This window comes from Apodemus sylvaticus, chromosome 1 (genome assembly GCF_947179515.1).
Source record: "Apodemus sylvaticus chromosome 1, mApoSyl1.1, whole genome shotgun sequence".
NCBI lineage: Eukaryota > Metazoa > Chordata > Mammalia > Rodentia > Muridae > Apodemus > Apodemus sylvaticus.
The window spans coordinates 71692818-71712494 of record NC_067472.1 but is presented as its reverse complement, the minus strand read 5'-3'; the positions used below and the strand labels follow the sequence as shown (position 1 = coordinate 71712494).

At 45.6% G+C, this 19677-nt stretch overlaps 2 protein-coding genes across 2 annotated transcripts in view; one reads left to right on the top strand and one right to left on the bottom strand.

Moving 5' to 3' along the window:
• The window catches only part of Fank1 (fibronectin type III and ankyrin repeat domains 1), a 120675-nt gene extending 116615 nt beyond the window's left edge, over window positions 1–4060 (top strand). The window contains exons 10-14 of the mRNA XM_052174608.1: window positions 168–333; window positions 3164–3307; window positions 3554–3631; window positions 3727–3771; window positions 3882–4060. Coding sequence (XP_052030568.1) covers window positions 168–333; window positions 3164–3307; window positions 3554–3631; window positions 3727–3771; window positions 3882–3944 — 496 coding nt within the window. The 3' untranslated portion in view covers window positions 3945–4060. The remainder of the gene's footprint in view (window positions 1–167; window positions 334–3163; window positions 3308–3553; window positions 3632–3726; window positions 3772–3881) is intronic.
• Window positions 4061–7195: 3135 nt separating this feature from the next.
• The window catches only part of Adam12 (ADAM metallopeptidase domain 12), a 329625-nt gene continuing 317143 nt past the window's right edge, over window positions 7196–19677 (bottom strand). The window contains exons 23-24 of the mRNA XM_052174478.1: window positions 14093–14223; window positions 7196–11942 (exon numbers count right to left, since the gene is read on the bottom strand). Of these exons, the coding sequence (XP_052030438.1) occupies window positions 11888–11942; window positions 14093–14223 (186 nt within the window). The 3' untranslated portion in view covers window positions 7196–11887. The remainder of the gene's footprint in view (window positions 11943–14092; window positions 14224–19677) is intronic.

Below are 19677 nucleotides of genomic sequence, written 5' to 3'. Positions count from 1 at the left end.
CAGTTGCTTATCCATCGTCATCGTGGGGTCCACTTTCATGACTCTAGAAATATGCTAAATATATGCTCCCTTCTCAGCCCTAGATAGCTGCCAGCCGACTGTTGCGGCTTCCTCGTTAGCCTCTCCTAGATGACTCATGACTATTCTGCTTTTTCTGTCTGTTGCAGTCTCATGCTTGCATGTTATGCGGGGCACCTGGATGTTGTCAAATACCTCCGAAGACACGGAGCTTCTTGGGAGGCTAGAGACCTCGGAGGCTGCACAGCTCTGCACTGGGCTGCAGATGGAGGCCATTGCTCCGTGATTGACTGGATGATAAAGGACGGTTGTGAGGTATGGCCTCCTGGCTTCCTGGTTAACCACACCACACTAATCAGAACTTGAAACCATCTTCTGGGATCTGAAGGCAGGCAGGCAGGCAGGCAGGCAGGCTGGCAGGCAGGCTGGCAGGCAGGCAGGCAGGCAGGCTGGCAGGCAGGCAGGCTGGCAGGCAGGCTGGCAGGTAGGCAGGCAGGCAGGCAGGCTGGCTTGGTCACTCGCTCTGAGAAAAGACAGACAGGAGTCTCTGGCTCATGAGCTTGAAAGGCCTTGGGGGGTCCTTGGGGAACTATGGTGACAGCCAGGCTTCATCTCATCTTGGGAGGCAAAGAAAGTGGGTGGAGCTCAGAGCTGACCCCCTGTGTCTGTGCTGCTGCCCTGCACCTTCAGCCATTGCTGGTGTCTGTTTAGTTGATTGCTGAAGCCTTACTGAGTATGTGCTGGAGATGCAGAGATGCGCACAGGGCTAGTAGCTTTCAAAGTTAGGTTGTTTTTATTCTTGGGATTTCTCTCTCTCTCTCTCTCTCTCTCTCTCTCTCTCTCTCTCTCTCTCTCTCTTTCTTTCTGTATACATGTGTGATGTATGTACATGTTTATATGGATATGTACACATATATACGTGTGGAGGCCAGAGGTGGTTGTGTTGGGTGTGATTACAGGTGGTAAGCCCTGGAAAGTTGAATCAATGACCTTGAACTCCAAGACTGGGAAAGTCTCATTTCCCAGAAGATGTTAGTAGATATATCTAGTTCATCTCTGAGGTGTGAGTGAGGGAAAGCAGGGCTCCTGCCACGGGTCTCACTGGCTCCTGCCATTGTAATCAAAAAGCTGATTTACCCCAAAGGAAAAATCCCAGGAAGTAAGATAATTCCATTTCCCACATCTCTTGTTTCTTTATGCCCAAGAGACATTTGCAAGGAGTCAGAAGGCCGGTCTCAGTGAGAGAGCTCTATGTGGCAGGGTTTGTAGTGATAACAAACTGAGGTTTTCTGGGAAAGGAAAGGGATTCTTAGGCAGGCAGGTTCTTTGATAGAAACATTTAAGCCTGGAATTTTGAAGGGTGGGTGTTCTGGGCTTTAGGTATATAATCCTGTGACCTTCAGGTCACCAACCATTTGGGTTAAATCCCACCTTCTACTATAGCCCAGGAGCTATGCATAGAGGACAGACCTGCATGCATGGGTCTTCTGGAGACAGCTATGCATACAGCTGGCTAGTGGGAACAGATGTTGGACGGCAGCCCAGCCTCCATGTTGTTGTACATTGCTCATCTGATATTTTGGAAGATGATGGGCAAGATTAAGAACCAGGCAGAACTACCACCCTCTTCCAGGGTGGAAGGGCTTCATGCTGAGGGGGACATGAAACCATTGACCATTAATGGGGGCCTTTGTATATTTGGGCTGGGTGACCTTGGGAAAGGTACTGGACCCTGGAGGTGGGTTTGATCATTTCTAAACTAGAAGTAGAAACTCATACCCATACCTCACCCAGGGACTAGACAGGAAATGTGTGCAGGTGCTTTGGAGGCTCTCTTGTCAAGGCAGGTGGTTATTGTATTGTTATTTGAATGCTGCTTATGGTTGGCCATTCCTATGAGAAAGAGTATGAGCTAGAGAGGATTGACCAGTCTCATACATCTGAACATCGAGAGCATCCCCAATCCCTGCCAGCCATGGTGGCCATAGATGATCATCTCTGCAGCTTTGGGGAATGCATTCTGTATCTCCCCCCCCCCCCAACTCTGTGCATGTGTATACCCCCACACTCTCTCATATCCATCCTTACTCTTCTTGGTTTGGTCGGGGATGCCCTAGAATTTGGTGCCAGTTATGTTTTTTTATTCCACACTTTTTCTTTTGAAAAAAGAAATTGAAAGAGTTGGTTATAAACCAGGTTTTGGGCATTGGCTATCTGACAACTGAGCACACTATGTTTTGGTGATAGCACTGAATGCACCCAGTTAGTTTGTGATGGTTCTGGTCTCCCTGCCTGAGATGCAAACCTTGTGAAATAGAGGCAATATTTAAAGCACTGTAAAAGATAAAGCAAACGAAGAAAAGCGCTACTACTGAGTCCGGTGTGGGGGCTCATGCCTTTAATCCCAGCAGTAGAAAGGCAGGTAGGTTTCTGTGACTTTGAGGTTGCCTGCTCTACATAGCAAGGCCCCATCTCAAATTAAGGAAAAAAGAAAAAAAAGGAAAGTAAATGCTTAAAATTCCAGTCGGAGACTTGAGAGAGGTTTAGAGCATTTGAGAGAGACTTGGCTCAGAGGTTTAGAGCATTTGGCTGCTCTGGAGGACATGCAGTTTGATTCCTGGCACCCACATGGTGGCTCACAACAGTCTGTAACTCAGCTCCAGGAGTTCTGATGCCCTCTCCTGGCCTCTGTGGACATCACATGCACATGGCACACAGATATAGCATGCAGGCAAAAATACTCAAAACATACAAAATCGAAGCAAATCTTTAGAAGAGTTTAAACACTACAACTAAGGAGAGTACTGGCAGTGCGAGGAGGAGGAAGGAGGAGGAAGGAGGAGGAGGAGGAGGAGGAGGAGGAGGAGGAGGAGGTGGAGGTGGTGGTGGTGTGGGTCCCTTCCTTCCCCTATTCTGCCCATTTTAGCATTTCCTTTAACAGAGTATGGAGGTGAGAAGTGGGACGCCTCAGGGGACCTCCTGTGAGACTAAGCAGGTCCCTCCCTGAACACAGATGTGAGTTCGGCTAGCTCATCACAGGTCTAGGAAATGAGGGAGTCTGGAGAAGTGCACACCCCTCTATGTCAGCCCAGCAATGCCACAGGAAAGTGGTTGGACTGAGGTGGGTGTCTCTTTGGCAACATAGGTAGATGTTGTTGACACTGGTTCAGGATGGACGCCACTCATGAGAGTCTCCGCTGTGACAGGAAGCCAGAAGGTGGCCTCACTCCTCATCGAGGCTGGGGCTGACGTGAATGTCAAGGACAAAGATGGAAAGACGCCGCTCATGGTACACCATTCTTCCCGGGTCTCCATTTTTTGTTACCACTACATGTGGCTTGAGAGCCGAGCTGCTTGAGTCTGAGCCTGGGTTTGCTTATGTAGTATTCCCTAGCCATTAATGAGCAGGGAAGGTCGTTACAGTCTCTGTATGTTTGAAATGGGGTGTGTCATGTTGCCAGGGCTGGCCTTGAACTGGCTGGAGGGGAGCAGTGCTGGAGGAGAGAGTGTCTCACGCCAACTCTTCTGCTTCCAGGTCGCTGTCTTAAATAATCACGAACAGTTAGTTCAGCTACTCCTTGATAAAGGGGCAGACGCAACTGTGAAAAATGAGGTAATGTTCACCGGGACCCTTAGAGAAGAAAGAAATGTATGAGAATTGCACACTCTAATCTGTGATCAAATTAAGGAAGTTGTGTTTCCTTCCAGTTTGGCAAAGGTGTCCTAGAAATGGCCAGAGTTTTTGACAGACAGGTGAGGACTTCCCTCCTGCCTATCAAAACTGATTTTGTAGTTCTTTCCAGCTCACAGGACCTGCCAAAACCTTGAAGGACATCTACCTGTTTGTTATGTTTTTTTTCTAGAATGTACTTTCCTTACTAGAAGAAAGGAAAAAAAAGATGCCAAGGAAATCCTCTGTCCACTGAGCAGAGTGCTACTCATCTGAGAGACCGACCTGAGCGAAGAGTGACCTGTGACCACCGGGCGGAACACATGGCGTGCAGCATCTCTGAGGGCGAGATGTTTATTTATTTAGTTGAAGATTCACAGTGACTTTTATGTAATGGGCAACTCTTCCCACATTGAAATACATCTTTTTACCTAAGCACGTTCATATGTGGTCTCGTCACTGGGCCTCCATAGAACAGGAATGTTTTCTTGCCTGTTTCTTTGCAGTTAGACACAAAACCAAATATTTACGCACTGGTGCTACATAAACGAGTGTGCATGGGTCCCCACTCCTGTCCCCCCTTAGCTGTCCTCGACATGTTGTAGGCCTACGAGCCACCTTCCCCTCATGTGTTTCTTATTATCTCTCCACCCCACTGCAGGCCAGGCTGCTGTTGCCTCCTGCAGCTGGGCTCCTCTTAAGCACCCAGGAGTTTTCTCTTAGGCTCTTGGCCTCACATCAAAGCTCAGAATACATACCTGTACACCGGCGCTGCTGTGCTCGCAGTGTTAGCTGAAGGATGGTGCTGGGAGGGTGGGTCTGTCAGGTCATGTGCTTGTACATGCTCACCTCTGTGGTGAGAGGACCCAGCCCCGGACAGCTTCACCACTGATTAGTGTATTGCATTTAGTGTGAGAGCAGAGTTTTGAGGCAAATCGTATAGGTTGAAGACAAAGAGGGGTTAACCACACCATGACTGTCAGTTAAGAGCGCAAAGATAGAAATGTGGGAAGTTTTAGCTGGACCAAGCTTAAACATCAGCAGAACCATGTGCATCTTGTGTCTCCAGGGACAAATTGGTTCATTTAGCCTTCTAATAAAGCAGCTAGAAAAGCCCTCACGGGAGTGGACTCTTATTTAAAACAAAAAACAAAAAACAAAAAACAAAAAACAAACTAGGAAAGGCCCATGGAAAGGTAACCAAAGTTCAACACTGGGGAAGCCACAGAGACAACAGCCACAGACTGACTCAGATGTGGCCAGTTTTCAGCCCTGCCTGGCAGGCTTCACAAAGCACCGCCCGGGGACTTGAACTGTGGCTGTATCTAATCCTGTCTGTGGATGCAGCATGGGCATTTTACCTTTCTTTTTTTTTTTTTTAATATTTTTATTTTCTATATTGTTTGTTTACATTCCAAATGATTTCCCCTTTCCCAGATCCTCCCTCCCCATATGTCCCATAAACCTTCTTTTCTCCATCCCTTCTCCAATCACCTCCCTCCTTTTTCTCTGTCCTTATATTCCCTTCCAATGCTAGATCAATCCTTTCCAGGATCAGGACCCTCTCCATACTTCTTCATGGGAGTCATTTGTTATGCAATTTGTGCCTTGGGTATTCAGGGCTTCTGGGCTAATTAATATTCACTTATCAGAGATTGCATTCCATGTGTATTCTTTTGTGATTGGGTTACCTCGCTTAGGATGATATTTTCCAGATCAAACCGTTTGCCTAAAAATTTTGTTAATTCATTGTTTCTAATTGCTGAGTAGTATTCCATTGTGTAAATATACCACATTTTCTGTATCCATTCCTCCTTTGAGGGGCATCTGGGTTCTTTCCAGCTTCTGTCTATTATAAATAAGGCTGCTATGAACATAATGGAGCATGTGTCTTTATTGCATGCCGGGGAATCCTTTGGGTATATGCCCAGGAGAGGTATAGCAGGGTCCTCTGGAAGTCTCATGTCCAGTTTTCTGAGGAACCTCCAGACTGATTTCCACAGTGGTTGTACCATCTTACAGCCCCACCAGCAGTGGAGGAGTGTTCCTCTTTCTCCACATCCTCGCCAACACCTGCTGTCTCCTGAGTTTTTGATCTTAGCCATTCTGACTGGTATAAGGTGAAATCTCAGGGTTGTTTTGATCTGCATTTCCCATTTTACCTTTCTTAAAAAGCCTCATCCTCTTGTGCTTTGTTCATGATCAGCATCGACATCCACCTTACCATCTTCTCCGGGTCTGATGCAGATGGTACCCACCAGGCCCTGTATGCAAGAAGGGTACCTCAGACCCTTCTCCTTAGCATAAAGCTTGGTAACATTGTCCACTCTCTTGGGTCTGCTCAAAGGCTACATGTATTTCCTGTTCCTTCTGTCTAATGATTTGAAGGCAACTTATAGTCTGTTTACTCACCCTCAGCCCCCAGTAACTCATGGTTCTGCTTTTCAAACTCATTAAATTGCATGTTTTATTTTTACAAATTTAATGCAAGTTATTTTGTTTTCCTTTTATAGACTTTGAGATCACACATTGTCACCCTTTCATTTAGTAATTTGTGTATTTGAGCCTCTGAATTCTCCCTCCCTACCCCCAGGAACTACTTTTGTTCTAGTATCATAAGGGTTTCTTTAACTGAACCTTTGAATTCACAGATGCAGTAGGATCACCTGCTAATGACCTTTGTGGGATCCCTTCAGATCCTCTCAACTAGATATCAGAGACAAGGCAGAGGGATGGATTTTAACAAGGACAACAGGTAAATAATTCTAATTCCATGAGTTTGATAAACAGCCCATAGTATATATCATTTCCAGAGTTACATTTGCTGTTCTCTAGGTGGCTAAAGAATCACTATATTTCTAGGGCACACATTTTTTAAAATTATTATTCTTTGATCATGAGAGGCAGTAGGGCAGAGGTCAGATTCTGTGCATTTGGATTACCTGTTTGCTGTGTGTCAATTTGATTTGTCTGTCACCCAGTGACATCACAAAGCCTACTTGCTTTGTTTTGGGTTAAGTGGTAAGGACAAAGATTTCTCTTTTTTTTTTGCTATAATTTTAAATATATATATTTTTCTGCAGCTTAATGAAGTTGGATGCTATTTTAAAAGTATGTAAGTATTGCATTTAGATTTTCTTTGCTGCCAATCTGATAGTGTTATGATTGATTACTTTTTGAACTTTTCTATAAATGATATGAGTTTCAAAATTATTCTGATAGGTTATGAATTCACACTGTTCAAAATGGTATCAAGTTCCTCCACTGTCTCACCAGTGCTGTGTATTGACTGGCTTTCTTCCCACTCTATTCCCAGGATCGACAGCATGCATAGCTTGGTCTCTCAACATTTCTCTTCAGTTGCCTGTGCAATACTCCGAGACGCCCTTACTCTTATAAGTGAATGAGCACATAGGCATATTTTCAGCACAAGACTTTCCTCTTAGGTTTGTATCAATAACATTCTCTATAACACATCCAAAGTTTATATGTTTACTGTTTATTGGATATAATACTCTTAACAATGACATTTTCTACTGAACTCAGAGGCTGTGTTTACCTGTAGATCCCCCATATGAGAAATGCATACAAAAAGAACAGCGTGTAACATACAAACATGAAAACATGAGCTAACCATGGTGCTATCAATGGACGAAGCTCTGCAGAATGGCTGTGCAGGTTAACTGAGATATAACATTAATCAGAATGGAGCTAAGCAGTCTGTGGCCATTTTGGGTTGCATTGCTTGTTGCCACAAATATTCAGATGACTGGCTATCCCAACCACTACCAAGTTGCCCTGATGGGAGGACTGCTAATTGTGTTTCTAGTCTTGTAAGATTTGTGTGCTTTCTGATCATTGCCTTATGAAGTACCAGCACACAGGCCAGTAAACATAACCTGCCATCTGATTTGTTTATAAGGAAAGTCACATGACATGGACTCTATCTTGATTTCAATGTGCTAAATTAAGGGTTAAAATGTTACTTTCTTGGAGAAGTTCAAATATCACAGAACATGCTTTCACGGTATAGAAAGGTAGGCAGGTAGTGGGGCTTTCAACTTGCAGGGGCCAAATAGTTTCCCAGGTTGAAAATGACTCCTGAGTGTTAGGCCTCCTGTTGGTCTCTGTCCATTACTGAGCATCCTAACAATTGCACACAGCATTTTCCCCCCTAGTTTCTCTTACATGAGAAAACTTGCAGTGGTTTGATAATAAACTATTATTACTCCTAATGTAAGTGTGCATGTAAGTCTGTGTGTTTGTGAATGAAAGTATGTATGTATGTTTGTATGTATGATCTCCACAGAAGGCATGGAAATGGTACATTCATATGTGTGCACATGTCTCCTGCAAGGGGTCCCCACTGCCCAGTTGGATCTGAGCATGGGGCTCACAGATCCCAGAGTGTCACTTAACTCATCAGAGTTTCAAAGCAATAGGTGACATTGGGAAATTCGGGTTGCATCAAAAGCATTTTGTAATCAGTGCTAACTTGATTTTCTATGACCAACTTCACCTTGTAATTAGAGCAAGGCAGTGGGAGGGAGGTCACTGTGGTCTATATGCTGCAGGATGGATTCAAGGCCGGTGTGTGCTAGAGGTTGCTCTGTGATGTGGTCCTAGTGAAAGTTGGACTGTACTGTTTTGGTGAACCTTGAAGGGTAGCAGTTACCACATTGATTTGAAGTAGTAACAAAGGTAGAGATTTGGCTCTCTTGGATGAGAGAGGTTTTGGCATGGGGTCCGGCCAGAGTAAGGCACTTGTGATTGGTAAGAGAGGAAGGCAAATTGGTACCTGTGTTTTCCTTTGTCCTTGGTAGAGTTGTGTGAAGGATCTGGGAGCAGAGAGGGCTAGCTTCCAGAATGACTGGAAGGAAGAGAAAAAATGGCCTCTGTAATATCCTCTTCCACTTGTCATAGTGCTCAAAAACCAGTTCTCGGGGCTTCTGAGAATATTGGTGTTTCTTAGTCTGGGTCATTTGTGTATGGCTTAGGCCATCTGAAAACTGTGGGGGAGGATCTGTAGACAGTGTTCCCTGGCTGGGCCTGGTAGAAGGGAATTAAAACATGAAGTGGGCTTCAGAGGAAAGAGCTGCAAGAGGCTAGGCGTCCTACTGCCCAGCCATTGTCCTCCGGTTGTCTGACGGGGTGTGTCTGGCTCAGAGTGCTCAGTAAACATCTGCTGAGAGGCAGGAGGGTTCTTAGGCCTTCTTGTTGGCCCAGCTCCAGCCTCTTTGTAGCACCATGGGGATCCCAGGCTCCTAAGAACATTCACAGAGATCAGGGTTTGGCAGTTCTTAGAGAGTGCATTGATGGCTTGGATTGATTTGTTGGAGAACAATGACCCATAGCTTCAGCCTGAGAATTCCTAATAAAGTTAAGAAGGCATAAAAATGTCTCCTCAGAGACCAGTCAGGAGTATTTCTTCCCGTAGAATTTAATTTGTTGCTTGTGTGGTTTCTGTGATGTCATCCCATATGTATAACCTGGAAACACTCACACAGAGCGCACACTCGGCATGCATATTTTGAAATGGAAAACTGCATTGTTGCTCTCCATGTGCTGGGAAAACAGACTCAGGACTATTGTAGGAGACCAGCTTTTAAGTGGAATGCCTGCAAGGTTCGCCTCCCACTTGCCTGTGAAGTGGGGTCACATAACCTATGACTTCCTCAGTGCAGGAAGGAAAGGAGAGCATCCAGCCATGCCTAGACCTAGGCTTCGATCTACTGGACTTTCTCAGGCATGGCCTCCCAAGACTCAACCAACTCTAGTCATACCTTTAGTGTGTCTAAGCATAAGATAGACTGCAGTTGAACTGTATTAATTTTTGTGTCTATTATTTAAAGGACGGAGAAAGGGAGAGAAAAACTACCCTCTATCAACCACCCCTCAATGCTTTCTATTGTTTCCCAGTTTTGTTAAAACTGAAGTAACTGCTAAATATGCTTTAATTGACAACTACTGTATCTTAGAGGAATTCCTTTAGTAACACTGTCTGTCCTGTAAGGGAATATCAGGGTTAAATATATTCTTATTCAGAAATGAGTGCATGGCTCTGTCAAAGCAGCCAGCACTGCACAGCGGGTAAGGCACCATGGCATCCTCAGTGGCCACTGGGGAAATGGCAGATCATGGCTCCAACTCCCTTTAAACCAAACTCTCTCTGGTCCTCCAAAACCAAAGTTCTTCTGTCATCTCTGTGTTCCTAGCTTCCCTCTTACTCCCACCCAGAGGAGGGGCTCACAAGCTCCAGCTAAGGCTTTGTGTGTCTCTCAATACAATGCTCACACAACTCTGTCAGTCTTTACAGTTATGTATGTTTGGCCTTACAGCTACCCGAAGTCATATTAGCTACAAAAATTTTGTATGCATCTCAGCGGCAGCAATATTGTCTCTGTGCCACAAAAAGAGGCATATTATAAGAATTGTTCTTTTATGCAACTGTGACTTGGATTTATTTACCCAGTCATGAAGACCATGCTCCCAACCCTGAATACAGTTTTGGATTCTAGAAAGCAAACCAAATTCCATGTCTGTATTTTCCCTTCTGCCTTCAAGGTACAGGTCAGTCATTAATGTTACCCTTCCAAAGAAGCCTTGATCTTAAAGCAGTCAGATGAGGTGCAGAATTGCTGTCAGTTGCCTTCCAATGTGAAAGCTTAGTCATCCCATACTCCATCTGGAGGCAGGCAAGGCCTCTGGCATTTTGCCTTACATAATTTCTTTAAATATATATCTTTCATGCCATTGGGTTGAGGCATCTTGAAGATCTGCTTCTGAAGGTAGCTTTCCAGTCAGATATTGAAAGAGTAAAGGTTAAAGAGTTGCCTGGCTGAGTTTGCCTTTCATGAGCAAATTCAGTATTAGGAAACTGATTGCCTTGCTGTCTTATGCATTAACAGGTATGTTCAGAGTGTGAGAAAGACTGAGTCTCTATGCTGAAGAAATTAGGATGCCTTGAAGAGAACACACGGGTAACTTTGGGTTCTTTGTCCAATGGCTACTAATAAGGATACCAGACTTAGGCTGTACCATGAGACTAGCATTCCATGTGGTTATAGCTTTTGCAAGCATATGGATTCTGCCTAATTTTTAATAAGTTGAGCCTTGCAGTAAAAAGGAGATTTCTATCTCCAGAGTTGATCGACTAGATCTGGTTACCAGTTCACATCTGAAAATGGTTATGGTCCCATAGAAAGCCTCCTCTATCTGTCAGAACACAGGGTCATTGTATTACAGTCAAGAAGACAATGTGGTAATTTGCTTAGCTCTAAATGGGCAGGAGACAGAGGTCTGCAGTGCCCAGGCAGTGGCTTTCTTGTAGAAACACCACTGTTCCCAATGTAAACAACACGCCCATGCCAGCTAGCACTCTGCAAAGGGCAGCCAGAGAGAAGCCCCTGCCAGCTCTCAAAGCAAAGCCTTGTGCAGCACCTCAGGCTTCCTTGCTCCCCAGAGGTGCTCATGGCTGTTCAGCTCAAGGTCAAATGTTTGCCCAGACTAGGGTTCCAGTCTCTATTCTGGTATGGCCACACCCCAAACCTAATTTTCAGTACCCCAGGGTCTCTCCAAAGTTGCTGGCTAGAAACCAGATCCTACCTGTTGTCTGAGAGCCTCAGGGTGCAGGGCCTGAAGGCTGTTAGCATGCAGTGGTCCAAGACCTTCCTGAAGGCCCTGGCTACAACCCAAGATAGGGATTCCAAAAAATAAAAGGTAATATAAAAACAAACAACGAAAACCCATTCCAGGTTCTACCTGGGGTGTCCTGAGCTGTGTGTCTGGTACCATAACACAGCCTTCAGAAGGTGGGGAGCTATTTTCCAATAAGGCCTCAAATAGAAAGTAAACATCTCATCTTGGGTCCCATCAAGCAGGATATTTCAAGTCCTCCAGAAAAACAAAAGCATGAGGAGCCTTCCTTCTGTAGAAAAGCCCCGTGATGGTACAAATGCCTGCTACGGCGCCCTGCGCAGTAATAGACACTCTGCATAAATTAATAACTTACAAGTTCCTGAGCAAGTACACAAAGCACCACAGCACAGCACCGATGGCAGTAGCTCCAAGGTCTGGAAATAATGGTGTTTTAAACACTTTAGAAATTCTGAAAGTTGGTACAACAACAACTCCGCTGGAGTCGAAGAAGATAGTGCAAACTTCTGTCTTCACTGTTGAGGACCGGTCTGGGCTGGCTTCTCACTTGATGTAGGCATTGTGGGAGGGTCTGGGTACTTGATGCTTAGGGGCAGGTCTGAATGGAGAGCAAGCCAGAGGAGGGAAAAAAAACTGCAGTTAGACTTTAGAAGCCATTTTGTAGACAAGTTGCAAGGTCTGACCTCAGAAGAAGGCTGCTCCTACATACTGGTGCATCTCCCAGGTTAGAACCCACAGATCCCCACCTGAGATTGGAGGCCAGGGTAGCTTCTGGGGTGTGTGTAGGGGTGTGGGGATGCTGATCATATGAAGGACCTTACTGCAGAACTCCCAGTGACCTACCACAGTCTATTGCGCCCCTCCTAATGAGTTGATTTCAGAATAGCACCATTTGACAGAAAAAAAATTATATGAATAGCTCAGGTAATTCTAAGTTTTTAGATTTATTTATCCGGATATCTCTGCACATGAGTGCAGGTGCCAGTGGAGGCCAGAAGTGGGCGTTTCCGATCCCTCTGGAGCCAGAGCTACAGATAGTTTGTGTGTGACCCAAGGTCAGTGGTGGACATTGAACTCTGGTCCCTCTAGAAGAACAGCAAGCACTCCTAAGCACTGAGCCATCTCTCCAGTCTTGGATTCTATATTTCTCACAGCCATGTGATATAGGTCAGCTCGGTTTTATCACTAAATTTCACTCGAGTCTTTTCAGCATCTCAGTATGCAATGTGCATAAAGCGCTGAGGGCATCGGCAGGGGCCGAGTTAAGTGTTCAAAACCTGGCACGTGTTTATTCACACGTTTGTATATTTATATCTTATTTTTAACCAGCTCCAACACGCCTAGTAGCTACAGGATCACATTGCACAGCTCAAGAGATGGGGAGCCAGGCTGCCATCAGTAGAAGTTAGAACAGGGTGCTACTAGGGGGCATTATGAAAAGAAGTGCTCCCCTGCCTACCCCATCATGTCCATGTGGGGTTTTAATCTAGTAGAATATCAAAGGTAACTGAAATGCTATTCAAAATGTTTTCCTGAATTTCTATAGTGGTGAACTAGACTGTTCTCCTAACCCTTTGACCAGCATTATCTCTGAGATTTATGAGGTAGTCATTTCTTTCCTAGGCCAACATTCTTCCCAAGAGCTGTAATGAATCACTGACGTGTGCCTTCCCCTGCAGAGACAGGAATTACTCAGCACACCCGCCTGGCCAATAGTCGGTGCCTTTGGCTCTCTGGTGCTCAGAGATCACAGCCTGCTAAAGGGCATGTGAGTTGTTGGATGAGTAGGCTGTGGGTTAAACAATCTGCTACCCGGGCATGGTGACTCACACCTATAATCCCGATGCAAAAGAGAGTGAAGGATTAGGAGGTTCAGGCCAGCCTGGGCTACAAGGGAGACCAAGGCTGGGGGCAGGCAGCACTCGTCCTGCATGCTCTAATCTAAGAACAACGGAGAAAATGAAAATAACGACAAGCCCGCAGGGAATAATTTCACTAAGAAAGAGGTTGAGCTGCAGCCCTTACTGATTTCCATGTTGTCAACACTCCCAGCTACACCTGCAAACATGAAAGGTGGGAGAGCACCCAGCACATGTGGTTTCCACTACAGAGATACCTGGTGCGAGCAACCTCAGTGGCAAGTGCCTCTGAGCAATGCTTTGAGTCTTTATCACCCTTTAAAAACGCAATTTGACGTGCAAAAGCACGAGCCAGCTTCAGTTATAGCTGTGGGTAACCTCTTGCCATGTAAGTAGAGTAGGACTGCATCTGCCTCTTCCGCTGTGGGAGAGGGTGGAGATGATCACAGCCGGAGATGACCTGTATGGGTCCCTCAGCTGTAGAGAAGGCCCTAGGACTCCAGCTACAGAGCAGCTGCTTAGCCCTCATTTCTCTATAATCTCCCACCCTGAACTAGTGTCTCAGGCAGGTAGCCATGGACTAGGCAGAGAAGGTCTTGGTGAGGATGGTGGAGGTCCAATCTTCAAACAGACACAGTATTTTGGTTTAGTGCCTATTGGAGGCCAGGCTGGGCCCTTGTCAGCAGCTCAGCTTTCCTGGGTCATCTTCATCCTATTATGATCTTGGTAAGTGAGCCACTGCACAGCTGTAGTTTGCAGTGATGGCCTCCTGGTTATTTCTACATGCATCTCCCATCATTCTCATGTCAGGGCAGGTAGGAAGCATGGCTCAGCACCTGATAGTCAGTGTGGTCAGTCCAGCTACCCTATACAATTAGATGATACCCACCTGATGGGGGCTGGTCGGTGCCCAGATTCCTGCTGCCCCGGGGTCCTCACCAAGGCACTAGTAAGCCGAGAGGTCCTGTTCAGTGGATCAGCAGGCAGAGGCTTCTGAGGAGGGCTGGGCTTTCGGGTGCCCTGCAACAGACAGCAAACAGGTCACATGTGACTCAGCTCTGTGGCCAGAGCTGGGCCCTGGGACCCAGAAGACTTCTGAAAGGCAGTGCATGTTACTACACAGCCCTGGTTTCATCTTGGGTGTATAACCTGCCTACAGTATAAGGTAGGGCCTATCTTTAGCCTTCTTGGAAATTTTTCTGTAACGTTGAAAAGAATCATATAGGTACATCCAAATGTGGGTCATCTGACTCCACAGGTCTTAGGGGTACAGTGGACAGTCAGGTTCTCTCCCAGTGTTCATAGGGGGTGAATATAAATCTACCCATGGCTTCCAGTTTCTAAATACTGGTACAATTGTGGATGCATAGGATCTACATACAGCTGTCCTGCTCTTGGTGTAAAGACCTGAAAAGAGAGAGAGTTGGATTGCTTTGCAGGACATACTTTAGCTCTTCCACCCGAATGCTTGTTAGAATTTGTGGGAAGGAGCCATGCAGTGGCTCGCAAGACAGGTAACGATCTGGGAGGACATTACGGGTGATGTGCCACTGGCCACGGGGGCAGAGTGAGAATTTGGGGGATATTCTACATTGAGTTACATCTAAAGGCCACTGATCTGGGACTCTCACAAGTCTACCTGTCTGGAAAATGGAATAAGCTATCTTAAAAGAACACATAAAATGTCCCTAGCATAGATATATTATACCAGCAGTTACTTGTGTGTCAACTTTAAATGCTTAATGGAAATATGAGAAACCCCGAGCTACCCCATGGGGTACCATCCTAGGTGCCCCTGGAGAGCACCAGTCAGTGAGCATTGCACACACTGTCCTGGGGCCCATGGTCTGGTCAGCATGATGCTATCCACTCTTGGCCTCAACACTGCAGCGAAAGTACTCTGAGGGCACGGAGTTAGAACCTCCCACAGCACAAGGTAGGGTGTCCTGGTAATTAAGTGAGCTGATGCACATTTATGACTAGGCTGGGAGGCGGGGCACATCTATAGTGTCAGCCATTGGGGTTAGACAGCAAAACACATCTGAAGGATTGCACAGGACCTGCACTGTCTTAGGACTAGGCAGACCACATATCCAGTAACACTCAAATGTCACTTTAAACCTTTGTGATGTCTTCACAGCCCTTGTACTAATATCATGTCTCCCGAGCCACAGAGTGCAGCTCAGAGGTTGCAATACCAGATTCACTGTCCCTCAGCTCCCCGCAAAGCTAAGGGGTCCACTACAGAAGTTGAATAAACTACAGCTGTGCAGGAGATGTACAAGAAGGAACAATGGACAGATTGGGCTCAGAGAGAGCCACTGGACAGGGGCCAGACACACAGGGGACATGTCTGCATCAGATTTCATGAAACACAAGAAGGCTCTAGAATATAGATAAACACCTTAGGTAGGAATAAAGACCACACCAGCTATGCGCACTCAGGCCCTGAGCTTTTGAACATGGACAGAGACGAAACAGGCCCCCTCAAGCCTGCAGCCCCCACCAGGGGTGGTACGAGGACTGACACAGAACAGCTCTTGGCCCAGGGCCTGGCATGCAGTCAGTCGCCCATGACTAAGAGTGGCTAGCTCTGATTGACAACGGGCCCTGTGTAATGAAGGTCACACACAAATCAAGCTCCATTTCTCATCATAGAACAAAAAATGACGAGCACAATATCCATGTGTAATGTAAAAATGAAAGCACACACATTTCACCTGAGGAGACTCAGGTTATGTAATTGTTCTTTACAAAGCAATACTAATTTTGCTGTTAAATATGACTAAGTATCCAGTCCCTATAGTAAGGGTAACACCTGGGTTTTATCGCTGTGCAGATGAGAAGGCAAGGTATATGCCACAGTCTGTCTTAATGCATCTGGATTTATCCTGGCAACCTAGAAGATAATTATGGCTTGCCTGAGATATTCCCAGTTTATACTCATAGGCTTGTTCATCATGTTCTCTCAGATGGCTCTCAGCTTTGGGGACAAATGGCATGCTTGTCCCAGTGACAAATCTCCAAACAGGCAAGATGCTGGTGGAAGTACTCAAGCCCCGAGAGCAGCAAGGGCCCTCCCCTCTGGCCTCTATTACCATCGTCAGGACATTGTACAGGTGGTTGCATGTGAGGTGTGACTTTGGTAAGATGTAGCCTCCTCTGTAGGAGCTAACAAAGGACCCCAGCGGGCTTCTATTGGAGTGTTTTTCTTTAGTTTGTATTCTCAGTAGCATTCAAACAATCATCAGTTTTCCCTCATGTCGTTTTTCTCCCTCATGGAGAAAAGTCCTACTCTGTCACGTGTGGTCCACCTGTGTCCTAGCAATAGCAAGGCACTGCAGAATTTCAGCACCCTCTCCGTCCCTCCCCCACCTCTCTCAGCTTTGTAAACAAGCATGCCGAAATCAAAACATAGCCCTGGTGCCTTGACCATCATCACTCTGTTATCTGCTTGCCCATAATCTACAATAGTAAACATGTCCTGCTGTGCGTGGCTTCTGTGCAGGAAGACTAGAGACTGTCACTGAAACCCAGGGCTGCCACTGGGGTCCCAGGCTGACATTAACATGTTTCACTACAATGAGTGACTCTGTCTCTGGCTAAAACTTATGGAAATTATGAGCACAGACAAGATTGTGACTATTACCCCCACAGTGATGTGGGCAGCATGGAACTGCTCGAAGCTGACACACTAGTGGGTCACCCACAGCCAGAGAAACATGCAGGCAGGGCCACTGTGACCTCCCCTTCTCCAACGGTTAGATAAGATAAATACTTTCCTTTTTTTCCTAAAAGAATTGGATAGCTGTATGAAAGTAAAATATTACTGAATCAAAAACACACTGCAAGAAGGAAGGAGGAGACTGAAGCTGGAGGCATCTGGCTGCTTAAGAAAACCTGAGTCTTGTTGTGAAAACCTGAGTCCTCCTTTGATTCCTGTCTAGAGTGAGTAACCCAGAAATCAAAAGTCAGGACCTTTGTGGGAGGGCAGATACTCTGACTTAGTGGGATCTCATCCTTTCTCCAACCTCTCTGCATCAAAACTCAGGAGTTCTGCAAAAGGAGGCATCAGGTTAAGAACTGTCTAGACAAAAGTGCACACTCGGATTTACTAATAGTGGTTTGCAAGGAGTCTTCCCTTGATACCATGTAGAGCAAACTAGGAAAGTGTTTTCTTCAGTGTGTATGCTACAGAAAGAGGTTGAATAGAGACTTCTCCATGTGTTCCAGAATGATTTATAGAAGCATCACTCAAAAAATTGCTTCCAGGAAGGAGGCCTAGTGACAGAGGTGGGCCACAGTTCCATATAATCCTTTATGACTCTGAAGTGTTCAATTACAGCCATACACATTACCTATTACAGATGCAGAGGCTCAGATGCTGGGCATAGTGGTCCATGCAAAGTCTCCATTTCCACAGTGACAGAAATGAAGGGATGTCTCTTTAGAGTGAGCCATGGAGGTATCCATCACAGTAGCTACCTTTATAGATAGGTGATGGCGCTGTCACATGACCCATTGCTGTGTGACATGAAACCGAGGACAGTCTGTCTCAAGCATACTAGGTAGGTGGATAGGGGAGGTCAGCTATAGTCTAAGACCTCTGTAGCCACATCTTAGATTTGTAGGTTAAATACACTCAGGTCTATTACTCTGTGATTCCTTAAGGAAGACAGCCAGTAGGGAACAGTCAACTCTTAACAGGACCAGTTTCTACCATCTAAAACTGACACCACTTTATTTGCTACACATCAACTGCATTTACTAGATGAGGCTTTGATGTGCCCAAGAAGAACAGCCCATAGGACCTTGTGAATGGAGTAGCACTAGTATATAGCATCTGTAGTCAGTGGCAAGGGAGCCTCACAGAGGACTGTGGAAGGGCCAGGAAATAGCTACCATAGAAGAAGAATTGAAGAAGGCAAGACCTGGAAAATGACACTATCCAGCCCTTTTTCCCTCTGCTACCTGTAGTTTGCCCAGGGAATGAAGGCTGTTACATAGACTCCTTCCTTCCCATTGCATCTTCCCTAGTAGGGTGTATTGACAAGTGGGCTTCCCTTTCTAATACAGACTAGCATTTCTGATGAGCAAGGACCTAAGTCTTCAGATTGTCAGACCATGGCTGACAACACTAGTCTATCAGTTTCAAGCTGAATACACTGCATGCCACTGTTGGAGGGATGAGCTGAACCTCTGGGTGAGTTGGCCATTACCCGCCTGTCTTAAAACTATGTTTTAAATCATCTAGGATATCATATCCTGTGAGAACATTTATGACAATTGGTTGTTGCTTCCCAGTAACAGCCCCAAAGAGTCACTCATCACCCTGGTTGAAGGGGATAGGGAATGTGGGTATCCTAGCCATTCCACTGTTCCTTCTGCTGCTACATAAGCAAAGTTCCATGCTTCTGCCTTTTCCTGGAAGAGCCTGTCCCAGATTGGCTAGTCTTGGTTTACAAATAATTTTATATTATGTGTGAAATATATAGAGGCAGGTAATTAGAAGTATATGTGGGTCAAAACATAGCTGAAAATCTATTTGCTCTCTACAGAAGACACGTGGATGCCTTCTGTATAAGTGCTGTGATACCACAGGGGACTTCCTGCTCTGGCAATAGTGCTAACAGTGGCCTGTCTTATAAAGACAGAAGTTGACTGTGGCTTTGTTGTGTTAAGAAAAACTGATGCATGCCTCCCGGATCAAATGGAGGCTTTACATAGCATAAATGAACAGCAAAGTTGTAAAAGATGGGGTTGAAAGATGACTAGGGCAGTTGGCTTGCTCTGACTAGCTAACACTTTCTACTGTAAATTTTCCTCTTTTCCTCTACCCATCCCCCCTTTTGTTGAATGTCTCTATTACTATGTAGCTCTGGCTGTGCTGGATCTCTATGTAGACTGTATGTAGACCAGGCTGGCCTTGAATAGAGGCCACTAATAGAGATCCACCACCCACTTCTGTCTAGGCGAGAGCCATAACACCTGACTAACCTTGAATTTTTGATCTTCCTGACTCTAACCTGGGATTAGATTAGAGGGCTGGGATTATAGGCATCTTTCTGTGAACCCCAGAACTTCATGCATACTAGGTAAACACTCTCCCAGCTAAACCGAGTCTCTAACCCCTGCATATCCATTTTAATACTGCAAGTGAAGATTGTGTTCATGCCCTTGACTTTCCTATATTTCCCTTCTTACCCATGCAACCTTACTCTGTCTTCCTCCATAAACTGGAGCTTATGGTAGCAAATTCTCTTAGCTCACAGGGGGAGCGGAGAAAAAAAAACAAACTACCAGACACTCAGCTCTGTAGTATCTGTCATGTATTCAGTGCTCAGTGTGTATTTAAATGATTTTATAATCATTAAAAGCACAACACAGGCTCCTTGTACCAAAATAATATACACACTTGAGTACACACACACACACACACACACACACACACACACACACACACTGGTGATAAAT